The following is a 16,165-nucleotide window of genomic DNA, read 5'->3' as shown; positions in this document are numbered from 1 at the left end:
AAATTTTGCAAACTCTCAGTAACTCAAATATCAAAATGACTGTCTAATGTTGCTTTCACTTACTGGACTTTTGGTGAACGAGGAACTTCAACTATTCCTAATTTTTTATCCAAAGCCAATAAATTTAAATGTAATTTATCATATATTTTGGCGATTACGAACGTCTCGAAAAGACGTCTTCCATATGTACATATGTACCTTATTGTAGGTACCTGTATGAATTAAAAATGTAGAGTAGGTATTTCTTATCCAAGATGAACTGTGGCTACAGCAGCAACTCAACTTAGACGTCACCTATATTTTATTGTTGTTATTGCATTCTGTACTATGGAATGTTTTCACAGCACATCGAGAACATTTGAGAATGGCGTTTTTGTTTTGGCTTACAGTTTGCCGTCACCAACAAAAGGTTGTTCTCTGTTATCAACCACTACATTTTACCACCACGTTAAGAATGAGAAAATGGAAGAGAACAAAATAAAACAAAACCCAAGCCAATGTATGCTCACTGGTCGATAATAAAATCCACCACACAATCAGGCCTGGATTAACATCCAAAAATATATGCCTCTACTACTTTTCTTCTTGCTACATCATTTTGTCGGATGAACGAGGTAGCAGTGTAACATGTTTGTGCCTGCTGTGCAATGAAGAGTCCTCCCAACAATGAACAGACGCGCGCACATACTCTCGCAGCCGATTATTCGAAATAGCAGCGAATATATCCCACCCAACGTATTCGCCGTCGCATTTTGTGTGTATCTATCAGCAAATGTCGTTTCTCTTGACGACTCGTGAACTGTGTGTGCACACAAACAACTGTCATTGCGAATGGTGGTGGCTGTTATTCGCACAGTAAGCGATTTTAAATGCATTTTCGTCGCGTTTCAGTCTACGACCAGACAGCGTTGTTATTGCTAGTCTTCGAAGGGTTTCGCTTTGCCTTTGGTATAACTTCGGGTTTCTTTTGCAAAACAAAAATGCAAATTCACAAAGCACAACTGATAGAAATTATTAAACAATATCCCATTCTTTATGATATCCAGCACGAAGACTATAAGAACAGCTATAAAAAAGATAAAATTTGGGATGCTATTGCCTTGGAATTGGATCAAAGTGGTAAGTCAAATTACATATTTTTGTCGTTGCATGGTTGCGTTACTTTTATTGGAATATTTGTATTTGTTCTGTACGGCATCTTCGCAATCACGCTTTAGTAAGTTCGAATGTTTGTAACTTAATACACTCAAAAGCCTTTAGCGAAAGAAGAAATAACTTCCCCAGATCAATCAATAAATGTCCTACTAGTATAGGAAAAAAACTATAGAAAAAAGAAAGAAAAAAACTCAAGTATTTCCGTACATGTTAATTATTCTATAATCAATTTTTCTTTATCACAAAAATTAGTCTTCTTCTCACTTTACAAAAGATATTTATTTAACAGTACGTGTTTGCAGGCAAACTAGGGACAAATTCAAAGACAACGATTTGAGTAGTGTTACTTTGGTATTTTAGGCAAAATGCCGTTTCTGACCTAAATAATCGGTTGTTTCATTCATAACTAAGAGGAAGGTTTCATGTTATAGTATGCACATTATCTCACGCCAAAAATTAGTCGTTGTGCGTTACATACATATCGGATGAAACAGTTAAAGGCTCTACATAAGATAAAACTCATTACCCTATATTATGGGTTTGTTAAGTACATTTTGGCGCTCTTCTTATCGGTATAAGACATACCATGCACACGGTCACTATTACGAACATTAACTGTTGTTGGATCGGCAATTATAAGTAACTTCATATTTTGTATTTTTTGCTGTGTCGCCGTAACTATTTACTTGGTTGGAAAAAAATAAGTTATATTACATTTTATAGAAATTATTATATTTCTTACTGGAAATCCAGGAGAAGAATTTGTTCATATTTATGGTATATAGTTTTTATACCCTCCACCATACATAGAATGGAATGTATATTAAGTTCATCATTCCGTTTGCAATTCACCGAAATAATAATTTAAGTCCCAACAAAGTATATATATTCTTGAACAGCGTAAAATTATAGGTCCACGATATCGTATAGCCCCCATATAACTGTACTCCCCGATATCCGGTATTTTGATGATTTTAGCCACATTTTTCAATGGAATTGTCAGAAATTCTACATAAGGAGTTATTTGTGAGTACTTTACCCCCTGAAAGAGAATTGTCTATATAGGTCCACGAAATCGTACAGCCCCCATATAACGGTACCTCCCATTATTCGGTACTAGCTGGCCCGGTCAGCGTTGCCGGCTCGTAGTTTTTGTCTATTATGCATATTTGTCAAAGCATAATTATTCTCAGATTTGACTGGTATAAGAGTTCACGTACTGGTCGATTAAAAGTGTTTTAAAATACCTGTACCCATATTTAAGCCGTGAACTTCAATATTTAAACCGTGGGCTTCAAATGTGTTGATGTGCTACACAAATCTATTAAAAGTATATATCAATCTTATATCCATGTAAGATATCAAATTAATTTTTAGTATGGTAAAAATTGTAGCAAAATTTTCCAGTCAAATGGGCAGTAATTTGGAATTTACTGTATTTCGTACACCTCATAATTGAGGGCTGAATGATTTAAGAATAGCCAAAGTTAATTACTTTTTTTAACACCTTAGATTGTGCATTAGAGTCCTCATAAGTCTCCCTAACCCTGTCGGTCTGTTTGTCCGCCAAAAGGTGGACTTGAGGGCGTACTATTACATTCTAAAATTTGTAGATATGTTGAAATTTTTGTATAAGATTTTCACCCCCCAAATACACATTTTTAGCCAAATCCTTTAAAATATGGTAAAATCAGAAGGTACCTTTATGTGGACACTACTCCGAAACATCGACCGACATTTAAAACTTTCTTCTACACCATATAATCCAAGATGACAAATAGAGTCCAAATCAAAAATATAGCAGAACCACATAGTATGTCAAAATAAAAAACAATTTCGCGTTATTTAAATAAGTAAAAATAGTTTTATCCACCTCATAATTGAGGGCAGAATGATTTCAGAATAGTCAAATATAATTACTATTTTACACCCATTACCGTAAGATGGGAATTAATTTTATTTGCCATTTAAATTGTAAGTCCATAAAGTCCATATTTTTCATCATAGTATAATTCAATTTTGTTCTCCCAAAATTTTACTGATTGTACTCCCAAAGAATTGTGCATTTTGAGCTCTCATTGGAGGGATTATTGTCACATGAAAGAAGTAGTTCCACGCATTAAAATGAGCCCCATTAGGCTTTTTCGGTCATTTTTGTTTATTTAAATGTGTTCGCATCTTCAAGCTGAACCACGATGTAGGCCCTGGAGTTGAAAGGTAGATGTCAGTTAACATCCTATATAAAAATTATTCTTTATTTTGTTCACAAAAAATCCACTGAATTCAATATGATAATTCAAATTGAAAAAAATTGACAAAAAAAGGAATAACAAATTGAAAAAATCTTCACCTTGTTCAATGATTTTTTACAGCAAAGTTTGTCAATGGAATGTACTCTTTTTCGTGATTTTTTAGCGAGTATGAAAAAGTAATTATCTTTTAAGTTTTGTGTAACCGCGTTAAATTATATCGATTTCATCTACTCCGTTTTGCCACCACATAATTCGGTACTACACTTCCATGTAACCCGTCATCAATTTCAGTTCTCAAGAAATCAAGTCAATTAAATAATTTGGTGTTAATATTCGTATTCAAAAATAAAATATAAAAAGCACTACAAATGTACATTAGAAAAAAATAAGTCAAAATGGAAAAAAATCATGCAAAATAAAACATTACTATTTCAAATGTCAAAATGAAAATGTTAATATATCACATTTTTACGCGGTATCGTATAGCCCCCATACAACGATATTCGGTATTTTGATGATTTTAGCCACATTTTTCAATGGAATTGTCTGAAATTCTACACATGGAGTTCCTTGTGAGTACTTTATCTCCTAGAAGAGAATTTTCTATATAGGTATCGTATAGCCCCCATATAACGGCACCTTCCGATATTCGGTATTTTATTGATTTTAGCCACGTTTTTCAATGGAATTGCCTGAAAATCCACAAAAGGAGTTCCTTGTGAGTTCTTCATTCCCTGGAAGAGAATGTGCATCCCCTATGTAACGGTATCGCCCGATATTCGTTATTTTTTTATTTTATCCACGTTTTTCAACGGAATTGTCCGAAAATTTACACAAGGAATTCCTTGTTAGTACTTTATCCCCTAGAAGCGAATTGTCTACAGGGTTGCCCATATTCGACGGACTCATGTTTTTTTTGGGCCCATTACAATCGACGAGGCTTGTCCGCTGGCAACATTCTTTGCGTCAATTGAATTTTGTACGGGAACCAATGCAAATCAATGCGAATAATCCGTTGTAAAGTGGACCGAGCCATGCCCAACTGCTGAGAACGGCGTTTTTGGGATGTTCTTGGGGACCTCTCAACACTGGCTCGTACGGCAGCGATATTCTCGGCCGATCGCCTTGGTCGACTTTTATATGGCCTCTTCGGATTAGAAAGAGCCTTTCCAGTCGAAAATTTTTCGTATAAACGCTTAATGGTGTTCTTAGAAGGCGCACTTCTCACATTTTTTAATGTTTTAAAAGCACGTTGAGTTTTCACAATAACTTCTTCTGTTGAATGTAAATTTCAACTATTTCAGAGCGCTCGCGTGGCGTGTATTGGTTCATGGTAAAAATCTGCTTGGACTGACGCTTCAAACGTGGTAGTTATGGCGTTGCCAGATGGGTCCGTCGAATATGGGCAACCCTGTAAATTGTACTAAATTTGGAACGATATGGATTTGGGTGAACCGATAAGGCTGGAATCCTGGTATTGGGAAATACAATTTCTAGGAACTTTTGGAAGTTCGTACTTATGTGTACTAAATTGTACTATATTTGTACAATTTCATATTGGGTGAACAGATTTTGTATTTGGGTCGCTGTTCATGTGGAGGTGATTTCGGAAATGTGTACTATAATTTTACGAAAAGATATAGAGATAAAATTCTGAAATGTGATATTTAGATTACTGATTTGTACGAAAAGTACTAAATGGTATAACATTTGGTATCGAGTAAAGAACTGGAATCGTCGAACTTGATATTGATGTCTCTGTTGGTATCTGGAATAATTGTACGAAAAATACTAAAAAGTACAAATTTTGGTATTAGTTGAAGAGATAGTGATTAAATTCTTAAATATGATATTTAAATAACTTTTGGTATCTTAGTTTGAGATTTGGAGATGTTTACTTTAGTTGTTCGAAAAGTACTAGATTGAAATAAATTATGGATTGTGCGAAGGGATAGAGCTGAAACCGTGAAATTTTATATTACGATAATTTTTTGTGTCTAGGCCTGAGGTATCAGACAGTTTTGCAATAAGTACAAAAAATGAAATTTGGTACTTGAATTTCACAATGTTGGTTCTGTTCAGGCGTGTAAGCTCACATTGCAATACAACCACTCATATATTGGTTCATTCGACCTGCGTTATTTTTACATCCTCCACCATAAGATGGAGGGTATATTAACATTGTTATTCCGTTTGCAATATCTCGAAATATTCGTCGCAGACGTCATAAATTAGTGATCTGCATAAAATTCTAAGACATTATTATGACGTCCGTCGGTCCGTGTGTTAGGGAATTAGGGACAATTTAAGATTGGAAGTAGTTTATATCTATCCACGTGTAGTTATAGTTATTTTTTTCATTGGTTTTGTTCAAAATTCTATATTTGTTTAAAATTATGTTTGTGGTGGGTTCTGCCTTCAGTGACAGAACATAGTCTATGTTAATTTTGTTTAAGTTGTATCTCCCCTGCAACGGCACTTACCGTTTTTGGGATTTTGATAAGTTTAGACACATTTTACCACTGAATTATTTCAAATAAGGCATTTGATACTCGCAATAAATAGCAGCACTAGTAGCAAAATATTGTCCTTGTAGCTTCACGTTTTGGTATATCGATACCGCCCACTTTATGATATTTTTGAGATTTTACTGCTTTTTCTAACCGATTTCACTGGAATTTGCAGATTATTGGAACTCGTTCGAATATCGAATTCAGATACAAAAAATATTTCTATAAAAATCTGCAAGAACTTTTCTGTTTATAACTTCATTATGTTAAATTGTTGCTGTTCTTTTTTTCTTTTCAGCATTTGAACTGAAAAAGAAATGGAAGAGCTTAAGAGACACCTTTGCGAAATATATAAAGCGTGTCAATGCCGAAGAGGCCCCAAAACCTTGGGTATGGGCAGATCATATGAAGTATTTTCTACCTTACTTATCCTTCAGTAATAAATCATTCCAAGATCAAGAGGATTATGACATTTCTCCCGAAAGTGACTGCGATCAGCGTAATTCCAATTCCAATGTGGCCATTGTCGATGAGGAAAGCGAATTTATTAGTTGCGATAATGACTACAAGCCAAACGAGCAACAACCCGTCGAGTCTGTACTCTTTGTGCAGGGATCCCCAAAATCACCCTCACCTGTCCATGAAACAATTGTGCAAACGGAAACGGGCGCATTTACCATAACTCAACCCAGAACACTAAAGAGAAAATTTGATTCAGACGAACCGAAATCGTTTCGTGATCATTTGAAAGAGAAGAAGTTCAAGGCCGTATTCGATGACATAGAATGCCTAATGTTGGCCCACGCCAAAAATATTAAGAGATTTTCGGCGAAACGACAAGCTATAACCAAATATAAAATTGCTCAAGTGATATTGGAACAGGAATTGTTGCATGTCAAGGATGTTGGTCAAGTACAAGAGCATAGATCTGGTAACATATCCAGCGACGATGACAATTAAATAAATATAGTCAAGTACTTTATTATCTACCTGATACTCCTTTTTATGACAAGCTTCATACATTCGAACATTTAAAAAATATATAAGAATGCATTTACATCAGTTACATATAATTTGAATTATGTAAATATATAATTAGTGATTAATAAATATTATTTTAATTAAATTTCATAATGTTTGAAAAAATAATCATCATATAGCAAAAATGTATTGTCACAAGAGCAGAATAAATCAGTACAAGGTAATGTAAATATATAGGGTGAAGAAATAACAGAACATAATTCTAGTGTGATGCATCTTAGTATTTGTAACAGAAAATAGAACAGGTTCCACGTCGTCGAGAACTGATTCTAATAATTCACACCAATTCAGAAAACCATGTAACCTAAGAATGTGCATACAATGTTTATTTCGAATGTAAACGGGGTCTATATTCAAAAGTGGTCCTACTGTCAAATTTTCATCTAATAAAAAAAAAAAAACAAGTAAAAAAGCAGCTCAATCGAACTTTGTATACACTCCACCATTTAAAGAGAATTTAGGAATTTGCAAAAAAAAAAAAACGTTGAAAACATCCTATATTTCTCCGAATTTTCCTTTTTTCTTTGCCGAATTCTATACGAATTCGCCCCGAAACTCTTACGTTCTTTCAGATTTTTTTCCGCAAAATCTTTCAGAATCTTGGGCAATCTCACACAATTTTTTCCCGATTTCTTTCCGAATTCGACATCAGAGTCAGAAACTTGTGCAGAGTTTTTTTTTCCGAATTCGGAAGAAAATCGGAAAAAAATGTTTGCTGGGAATACCTAATATAGTGAGTTACAGTTGTAATTGTTGTGTATATGAAGACGTGGACATACATAGGCCAGTTTTGTCACAGACTGAATAATGTCGCTAAGGAGGCATAGTTATATGGGGGCTAAACCTAAACGTGGACCTACATGGCTCTTTTTCACTGCCAAAAATCCAAAAACAAAGAACAGGTCGTATTTATTGCCCGCTCAAGATGAAACTTTGCACAAAACATTTGTTTAGTTCAAGGAAGAACCCTATTGATATTGAAGAAAATCCGTCAAAATTTAGATATAGCTCCCATAAACATCTTTGGCACATATAATTAAATTGAGCCTAAAAACAAGAACGTCAAATTTGATGGAAATCGGTTAAGATATAACTGTAGCTTCCATATATATTCTTCATCCGATTTTTTAAATTCCACCTCCACAGCCGTAATACGCACCCCGAACAATGAAATTCTGAGGAATATATAAACTACAGCTTTGGATATAGCTCCCATATATATATATATTTCCTCAATTTCATGTTTATTGTACTCCAAATGGCCCGAATTAAATTGATTTTGACATATACAAACGAATTTATTCTGGAAAAAAAATGTATCAAATCGGTTAAGACATAGGTACGGGTCGCACATTCAGGGTAAGATGAAAAAACTGCCACCAACTTCAGTCTGCTGTCATTTCGTTGATAATCGTGTTTACTTGCCAAAGAGTTCAGCTGAAAATGTGCACCTTCGTTTGGCAACCAGAACTCAAGCGCCGCCCCATGGTGATGGTGTGGGCAGCCATAACAGCCGATTGTCGCTCTCCGCTCGTATTAATCGACCGTGGCATCAGAATAAATGCCGTATATTATGGCGAAAATATTCTGGAGGGTGTATTAAAGCCTTGCGCAGACCTTGGACTTTGCAACAGGACTCAACACCATCGCACTCATTTCCACCGCACAATGGCCACCAAAATCTCCGAATACCAATCCGTTGGACTATTGTGTCTGGAGTATTTTGGAAAGCAAGGTTGGCACTAAAGAATACCAAAATGTCGATCACCTCAAGCAAGCGCTTCGACGGGAATGGGCCAAAATGCCCCAGAGCAACCTTCGCCAGCGTGTGATGGTTTCATTGGCCGTGTGAAGGCCATAATTCGTGCCAAAGGTGACCAATTCGAACAAATCTAAACAAAGTTTAAACTTTTTCAATGAAAAAGTTGTGACCTTGTACAACTTATATGAGGTAGTTAAAATAATTATTATATTCTTTTAATATTGCATTAAACACTAAAACCCCAGCTTGTTAATTATAAAAATATCTTTTTATGCAACTTATAAATAGGAACTTTCATAGCCGTTTCGAGGAAATATGTTTCGTTTTTCTGGTATTATGCACTGGATTTCCAAAAAAATAAATAAATAAATAAATAAATAAGCTGTAAGTTCCTCCACCATTTGGTGCAAATTTGCAATTTTCAAAAAAAAATAAAATAAATAAATAAATAAAATCCGTTAAAAATTCTTTTAAAATCTTGAAAATACCGGATGTAGCCGTATATTAGGGTCCATACGACGACGTGGACCTGCATAGGTAACTTTTGTCCCAAGCCATTACAACATTCAAATGCGAAACTTGAAGAAATTCGGTGATTAATGTAGCTAAAATTATCAAAATACCGAATACAGGGAGGTACCATTATATGGGGGGCTATACCAAAACGTGGACCTGCACAGACAATTTTTTGGCTTAGGCTGTATAAATTTTTGTCATAAGCTATTGCAATATCCAAATGCGAAACTAGAAAAAATCTGTTTATAATGTCGCTAAAATCATCAAAGTACCGAATATCGAGAGGTGCCGTTGTATGGGGGCTACACAGACAATTTTCTTTCATAGGCTGTGGTATTGATTAAGAACTTCAAATACCAAAATAGTTCCGGTAAATAATATCTCTGAAATCATTAAAATACCCAATATCGGGAGGTACCGTTATATGGGGGCTATACGAAGAAGTGGACCTACACAGACAATCTCCTGTCATAGGTTGTAGTATCTGTTACGAACTTCAAATACCAAATTTGAAACAATTCCGGTAAATAATGACGCTAAAATCAACAAAATACCGAATATCGGGAGGTACCGTTATATGGGGGCTATACGAAGACATGGACCTATATGGTCCTTTTTTAATACCAAAAGTCCTGCAGACGTAATACACAATTGAGTAAATTTTTATCAACTTACTTCATTAAGTTCTGAAGCTATAGTGATTTCCACTTGCCGGCAGACGGATGGACATTGCTAAACCGACATAGAATTTTATGCTGATCAAGAATATATATACTTTGAGGGGTCTAAAATGCATATTTCGAGGTGTTACAAACGGAATGAAAAACTTAATATACCCCTTATACTATTGTAGAGGGTATAAAAAAACGCTCCAATTCAAAATTAAATGTACCAATTTAAAGCAAATTTTTATCTTTAGTCAGACCGATTTCATTCCTCGCCATGGTTCTTTTGCGTTTAAGTTCTAGTACTGGAGCATTGCCAAAGAAGTTCTGATCAAATTGCGGATTTGCTGAGTCAATGTTCTTACTTCCTCTTTTAAATAGTCTGAATCCAATTTATTTATTAGAACATTTAACTTTCCACTGTATATATCCGCTTTAATGGTTGGATGAGAATGAAAGAGATAAATGAACATTGATTAAAATCTATTATTACAATTTTTACGACTAATCATGCCATTACCTTCATGCAAATCTGCTCTGGATTTTGAACCCTTTACTCTTTATTTTTTTAGAGACCGATAACCGATTTATGTATCAGTGTATAACAGTCGAATTGAATCCACGAGATAAATTGAAAATGGGTCATATACATATGTGAAATGTATGACCAAATATGAATTGTATATGTATGTGTATACTTTTTCTTGAACATTGATATGCAAATAATATACTTCAATGAGAAGTTTCAATATTCTCAAGTAGATTTTCGATGGCTACGTGACAATTGCCACACAAATTTCAAGGTCGGTCAGAAATGTGTATTTTAAGTATAAAAAAACAAAATTTGATAATTAAAGAAAACAAGAAATCAATACCTATGTGAAATGCTTTATCACTTGAAAACAATGCGTAAAGCAGCATCCAGCCAATCAATAACACCATATTTGTAAATACACATATCTGTCCATCTCTATATACATATTTCTTTGGAAATAAAATTTAAAACAATACCAATCTAATCACTGTATATATTTCACCAGATATAACTGGAATCTTTTTTATGGCTTACAATAAAATTTATTGAGTGTAGAATATTATCAAAATCTTATTTGGAACAACAAAACATGTCAAGTTGTTTTCATTAAAAAATGGAATTATTATAACAAAAGTATATTAAAACTGGTTTTTATCAGCAACCATCGAAGATAGCTCCATAGGATACCATAAACAAAAGTTGTTTATATCGTTAGCGATATGTTTACTGCTAACCTACACATTAAAAATTTAGATAAAATATAAATCTTCAAATAAATATTCATTTTAAGGATCAGTATTATGAATACTATTATGTACTTCGGATCTCAAGATACAAGGAACACAAAGATATTTTTAACGTTACAGATACATTATCTTGCGACTTAGCACTCACACCAAAAAGCCATTGACACTGAGATCAGTTATTCCCTTACAGAACTTAAAACTTCCTCGACTGCTACTAGTGCATCGTCAACGATTTAACGACCGTCAGTGATTATAATTTACGTGAACCAGCCAAGTTGTATGAACCGATTCAAACACAACAACTTGATCAATATCTATCCGTAGACGTAGCCTGAATCCCATATATCCCAAATATATTGATTTTACATACATGAAGACCATGTATGTTGCTCCTATTACAGGTATTGAAATCCAAATAATTGTATTATTAATTAGACTGCTATTCAAGCCGATAATGATACGTCGCACAATGATTTAGAAGCCAAGTTGCATAAGTCGGCCTTGTTGTACCCTATACATACATAGTATGGAGGATAATTAAGTTTGTCATTCCTTTGGGAACACATCGAAATAATCACTTTAGGCTCTACAAAGTATAAATATCCGTGATCAGCACAATATTTTAAGTCGTCTGTTGTAATCACGCTAGAGTACAAAGAGCATATAATAGGAAGCTAAGATTTGACATAGAGATGTCGTTTGTCAGCAGCCAGGTCAAGTTCGAAGATGAACTATATCATTCAACGTTGTCATATAGCCCCCATATAATTGTAACCCCCCATATTCGGAATTGTTAAGATTTTATAATTCAGTAATTTGAGTTCATAACGGGTTCAACCCCCTGTGGCAGAAAAATGTCTACATATGTCCACATATTAATATATTTCCCCATCTTCTTTATTTTGAAGACAGTAGCCAAATATTCCAACGGAATAAATTAAAATTCGGTATTCAGAGTTCTTAACAGGTTCTACCCCCTCTGACGGAATATTGTATATATAGGTTGACGTTTTCCTATCTCATTAATATATAATTGTACCTCCCGATATTCGCTATTTTGATTATTTTAGCCATATTTTCTAAGGAAGTAATTTAAAATTCGTTATTTAGAGTTCATAACAGGTTCTACCCCTGTGATAGAATATTGGGTATATAGGGCTCATATTCGGTATTTTGAGACCAGGAACGGTTTAACTATTTTTTTTACTTATTGTACTTTTGTACTATCCTGTTTAAAAATGTTACACAAATCAACAAAATACGGAACATCGGAAGATACCATTATAGTTAGGTGATACCAGAGAGAGTGGACCGTTGTTGATACCTGATTTTGTGTTGGGAAAATAATTGGGATATGTTGAATTTAAAGAGACTGACCCTTGAAATTTTCACCCTTTGTGGTGCAGGTCCTGAAAAAGTGAACCGAATAATAAGATGTCTGAAATTTTAAGAAAATCGGACTCATATTTCACTTCGAGCAATGTTTGTTAAAAATCGGGCGATCGTCCAAACACAGAATATGGGGAGGTACTGTTATGAGGTATATAAGAAAATGTTCTGTCACTGGAGGTAGAACCCGTTAAATACTTTAAGCACCCAATTTTTAAAAATAAAGTAAAAAATGCAATCTATATCATGGACCGACATAGTCCATTTACGAACTTAACCTGCCTACTGACAAAATGCACAATGTGCTAGATTTTTGCCACTTTGTTGTATCTAACATGAGTGTTTCGAGGAGTATAAAATAGGAGGGTATAAAAAAGCATCTAAGTTCGGCTAAACTAAGTTTAACCAGTAAAGAAAGTCTTAAAGTCGGGAGGGCCGACTTTATGATACCCTACACCACTTTGCTAATTAAGTAGAGCTCCACATAACAATTAAAAGTTTTTATGGAAGAATTCAATCATACACGCTATGATTATAATTATAATTTAAAGTTCACGGGAACTAAATATGCTGAAGCATTTGTATGTTTTAAATTCGGACTTGTATTGCCCATTTGGTGCACAATTAATTTGAAATCAGGCAAAGATATATATGGGAGCTATATCCAAATCTGTACCGATCTCGATAAAATTTGGCAAAGGTATTTCTGAACTGTATTTGATATATTTCCCCAAATTTTGTTGTTACAGAGTACATAAATAACAAATCGGATGAACAATATATATGGGAGCTATAGCTATATCTGAACCGAATTCGATCAAATTTGACATACTTATTTTCAGCCTAATTTGGTTGTATGTGCAAAATTCCATACTATTTTGGCTGATATTACGTGTTTGGTGCACAATAAAAGGCAAATCGGACGAAGATATATATGGGAGCTATATCTAAATTATCTCCAATTTCAATAGGGTTCATTTAAATGATGGAGTGCTCTAACGATAGCCACTTGTGTTTTTCCAGCCACCACGAATTACTTTTTTTCCGGAAAATTCTCACCAAAATGCTTTTGCACGCTTGTAAACAATATAATGAGATGTCACTAGAATAATTTAAACAGCTGTCGGACGAATGGCTTAGAAATGACAGCAGTCTGAAGTTGGTTGCAGTTTTTTCATCTCACCCTGTACTCTGATTTCACGCTTTACGGGAGTTGGCTTTAAACAATATATAATAATCGATCCTTTGTGCCGCTAGACTTAAATTTGATATACGCAATAGGATGTGCTCATTTAGAATTATATTGGGCTCTCTTTTAACTTAATATGACATTTTTGTAAAGGTTTCAGAATAACTTAAACGGTCCATCTGCGAAATTGATATAAAAAGTGATCGTCCATCTGTCATCAGCTGACAAAAACTTGTTGAAAAACGTTCAATTATTTACGAGTAAATGTCATAACTAGATATATAATTGCGTTAATAAACATTTTTATTTCCATCTATTCTTTAAATAAATTGAATTGGCTGGCATAAAGTTTATCATAAATTGGTTGACGAAAGTAGTTCAATAATGAGTTTAAGTAATTCCGGACTACACCGGACTTTTCAGGACTTTTTTGAACTCCTTGGGCGTGGAAAAAGCAACATTCCTTAAAATATCTAGTGACTTATATGCAATTCAGATGTAGTTTAAATGTGAAGAATAGAATGTTTTTGTCGTGAATTTAGGGAAACAGCTTCAAAAGAAGCAGGAACATAACTACATCATTTTCATTTCATTCATTTTTTTCAAAATTATTTATATGTATAAATCCTACATTAGTGTGTCACATACAGTGGTGGCCATAAGGTTAGCACATTATCTTGCTATTTTTAAACGCAAATATTTCCTATATTTCTTCATTTTTTATGATACCTTTTGCATGTGTTACTTGTCCTTCTAAGATCACGTCCTATAATGTCCAGCATTATTCCGTTAAATATATTTTGCATTTTTTTTCTATCTAGAATAGAACAACCTCAAAAAAAAAAAAACACTGGACAGTGTTTTAGCACAAAATTAAAAAGTTTATTCCTATTAAAAAAATAGCATAACAAACAAGTAAGCAAAGGCTATAGTCGTGAGGGGGCTATATATGTGAGAAGCCCCCTCATGTCCAAATCCTTTTTGGAAGATTTCGCTTTTGAAATTATGTCACGGAGCACTGCCCGACATTACCCTTAGCATTTTGACCAGGGACATTTTCCCAATATTTATGCACTCCGTCGTGCTGTTAGTTTTTGTGGTCCATTTTACGGCTAAATAAAATCCAATGGTCATCCAAAATGCCAAAATTCTTCCCTGTGCTTAACTATCTTCTCAGGCGTGTGGATTGGCTTCAATTGTGTGATCAGGATTTTTGTTCTGTTTTTGGTTCATTTGATCCCCTAAATATTTTGCGATCATCTCCAAAAGCAAGAGGCCCCTCTGTGTCTCCAAATTTAGACTCATCTACATGATTTGCTTGTCTACGATATTTGGCTTGGAAGTCTGTCTGTTTTGTATTTCGGATATCGCGAATCGGATCAATTTTTACTAGGCGACCGACTCCCGTTGTAGAGAAGCACCCCCATACCATAAGGTTACCTCCACCATGTTTAAGGTATGAGAAGCTTCTTCGTAAAGAAAAAACCACTACTGCGCGCCGCAAATATAAAAAAAAGGCTTTTGTTCGCCAAAAAGTACATAAATATGCCAGAAACCTTTTGGGATAGAGTTATTTGGACAGACGAATCCAAATTTGAATTGAAGAATGAGAAAAGGAGGAAGCGGGTATGGTGCGAACCCTCAGAAAGGCTGAGGCCGAAGAATCTTATTCATACAGTTAAACATGGTGGAGGTAACCTTATGGTATGGGGGTGCTTCTCTACAACAGGAGTCGGTCGCCTAGTAAAAATTGATTGCAGAATGACAGGAAAAGACTACGTAAAGATTTTGAGTGAAAATATCGAAGAAAGTGCACGAGAAATGCAATTGGGATCGTTTATTTTTCAGCAGGATAACGATCCTAAACATACTAGCCGAACGGCAAAACAATTTTTTCAAGAAAAATCTATGGAAGTTATGGAATGGCCCCTTAGAGCCCAGATCTTAACCCCATCGAACATCTATGGGCCATTTTAGATACCAAAATACCGATGGAATCGCGAACAAACGTTACAACATTCTGGGAAGCAATGCAAAGAAAATGGAAAAAAATTCCGAGTAACAATTTAAAAAATTTGGTCCGAAGTATGCCAAAACGGCTTAAAGCAGTGATAGACAACAAAGGTCGAGCGACAAAGTACTAAATAATATTAAAATATATTTTTATTAAAACAAAAAATGAATTTGCACTTTATTTTGTCTAACTCTAATACGAGGTGAAATTATGTTTTTATGTTTTTTCTGTTTCTGAATGAACTACCAAAAATCGTTTTATATTTTTTATATACTATACACTATGACTTAAATAAATGTGGTTTAATTTGAATTTATAAAAAAAAAAACCAAAAAAAAAATTTTTTTTATGTACTAAAATATTTTTTCGTCTTTTGCACTTTATTTTGTCC

General features: G+C 34.3%; 1 protein-coding gene across 1 annotated transcript; it reads left to right on the top strand.

The window, feature by feature from the left end:
• The first annotated feature begins 352 nt into the window (after positions 1-352).
• LOC101896503 (uncharacterized) lies at positions 353-7,033 on the top strand. The gene is made up of 2 exons (XM_005177430.4): positions 353-1,119; positions 6,216-7,033. The coding sequence occupies exons 1-2, from the start codon at positions 870-872 to the stop codon at positions 6,875-6,877; spliced, it is 912 nt and encodes a 303-aa protein (XP_005177487.2). The 5' UTR covers positions 353-869; the 3' UTR covers positions 6,878-7,033.
• Positions 7,034-16,165: the final 9,132 nt, after the last annotated feature.

This window comes from Musca domestica, unplaced genomic scaffold (assembly GCF_030504385.1).
Source record: "Musca domestica strain aabys unplaced genomic scaffold, Musca_domestica.polishedcontigs.V.1.1 6, whole genome shotgun sequence".
Classification (NCBI taxonomy): Eukaryota; Metazoa; Arthropoda; class Insecta; order Diptera; family Muscidae; genus Musca; species Musca domestica.
This window is presented reverse-complemented; position numbering and strand designations above follow the sequence as displayed.

Coding starts and splice junctions, on each gene's coding strand:
- LOC101896503 (XM_005177430.4), top strand. CDS start 870: ATGCATTTTCGTCGCGTTTCAGTCTACGACCAGACAGCGTTGTTATTG. Junction 1,120..6,215: donor CTTGGAATTGGATCAAAGTG/GTAAGTCAAATT, acceptor TTTTCTTTTCAG/CATTTGAACTGAAAAAGAAA.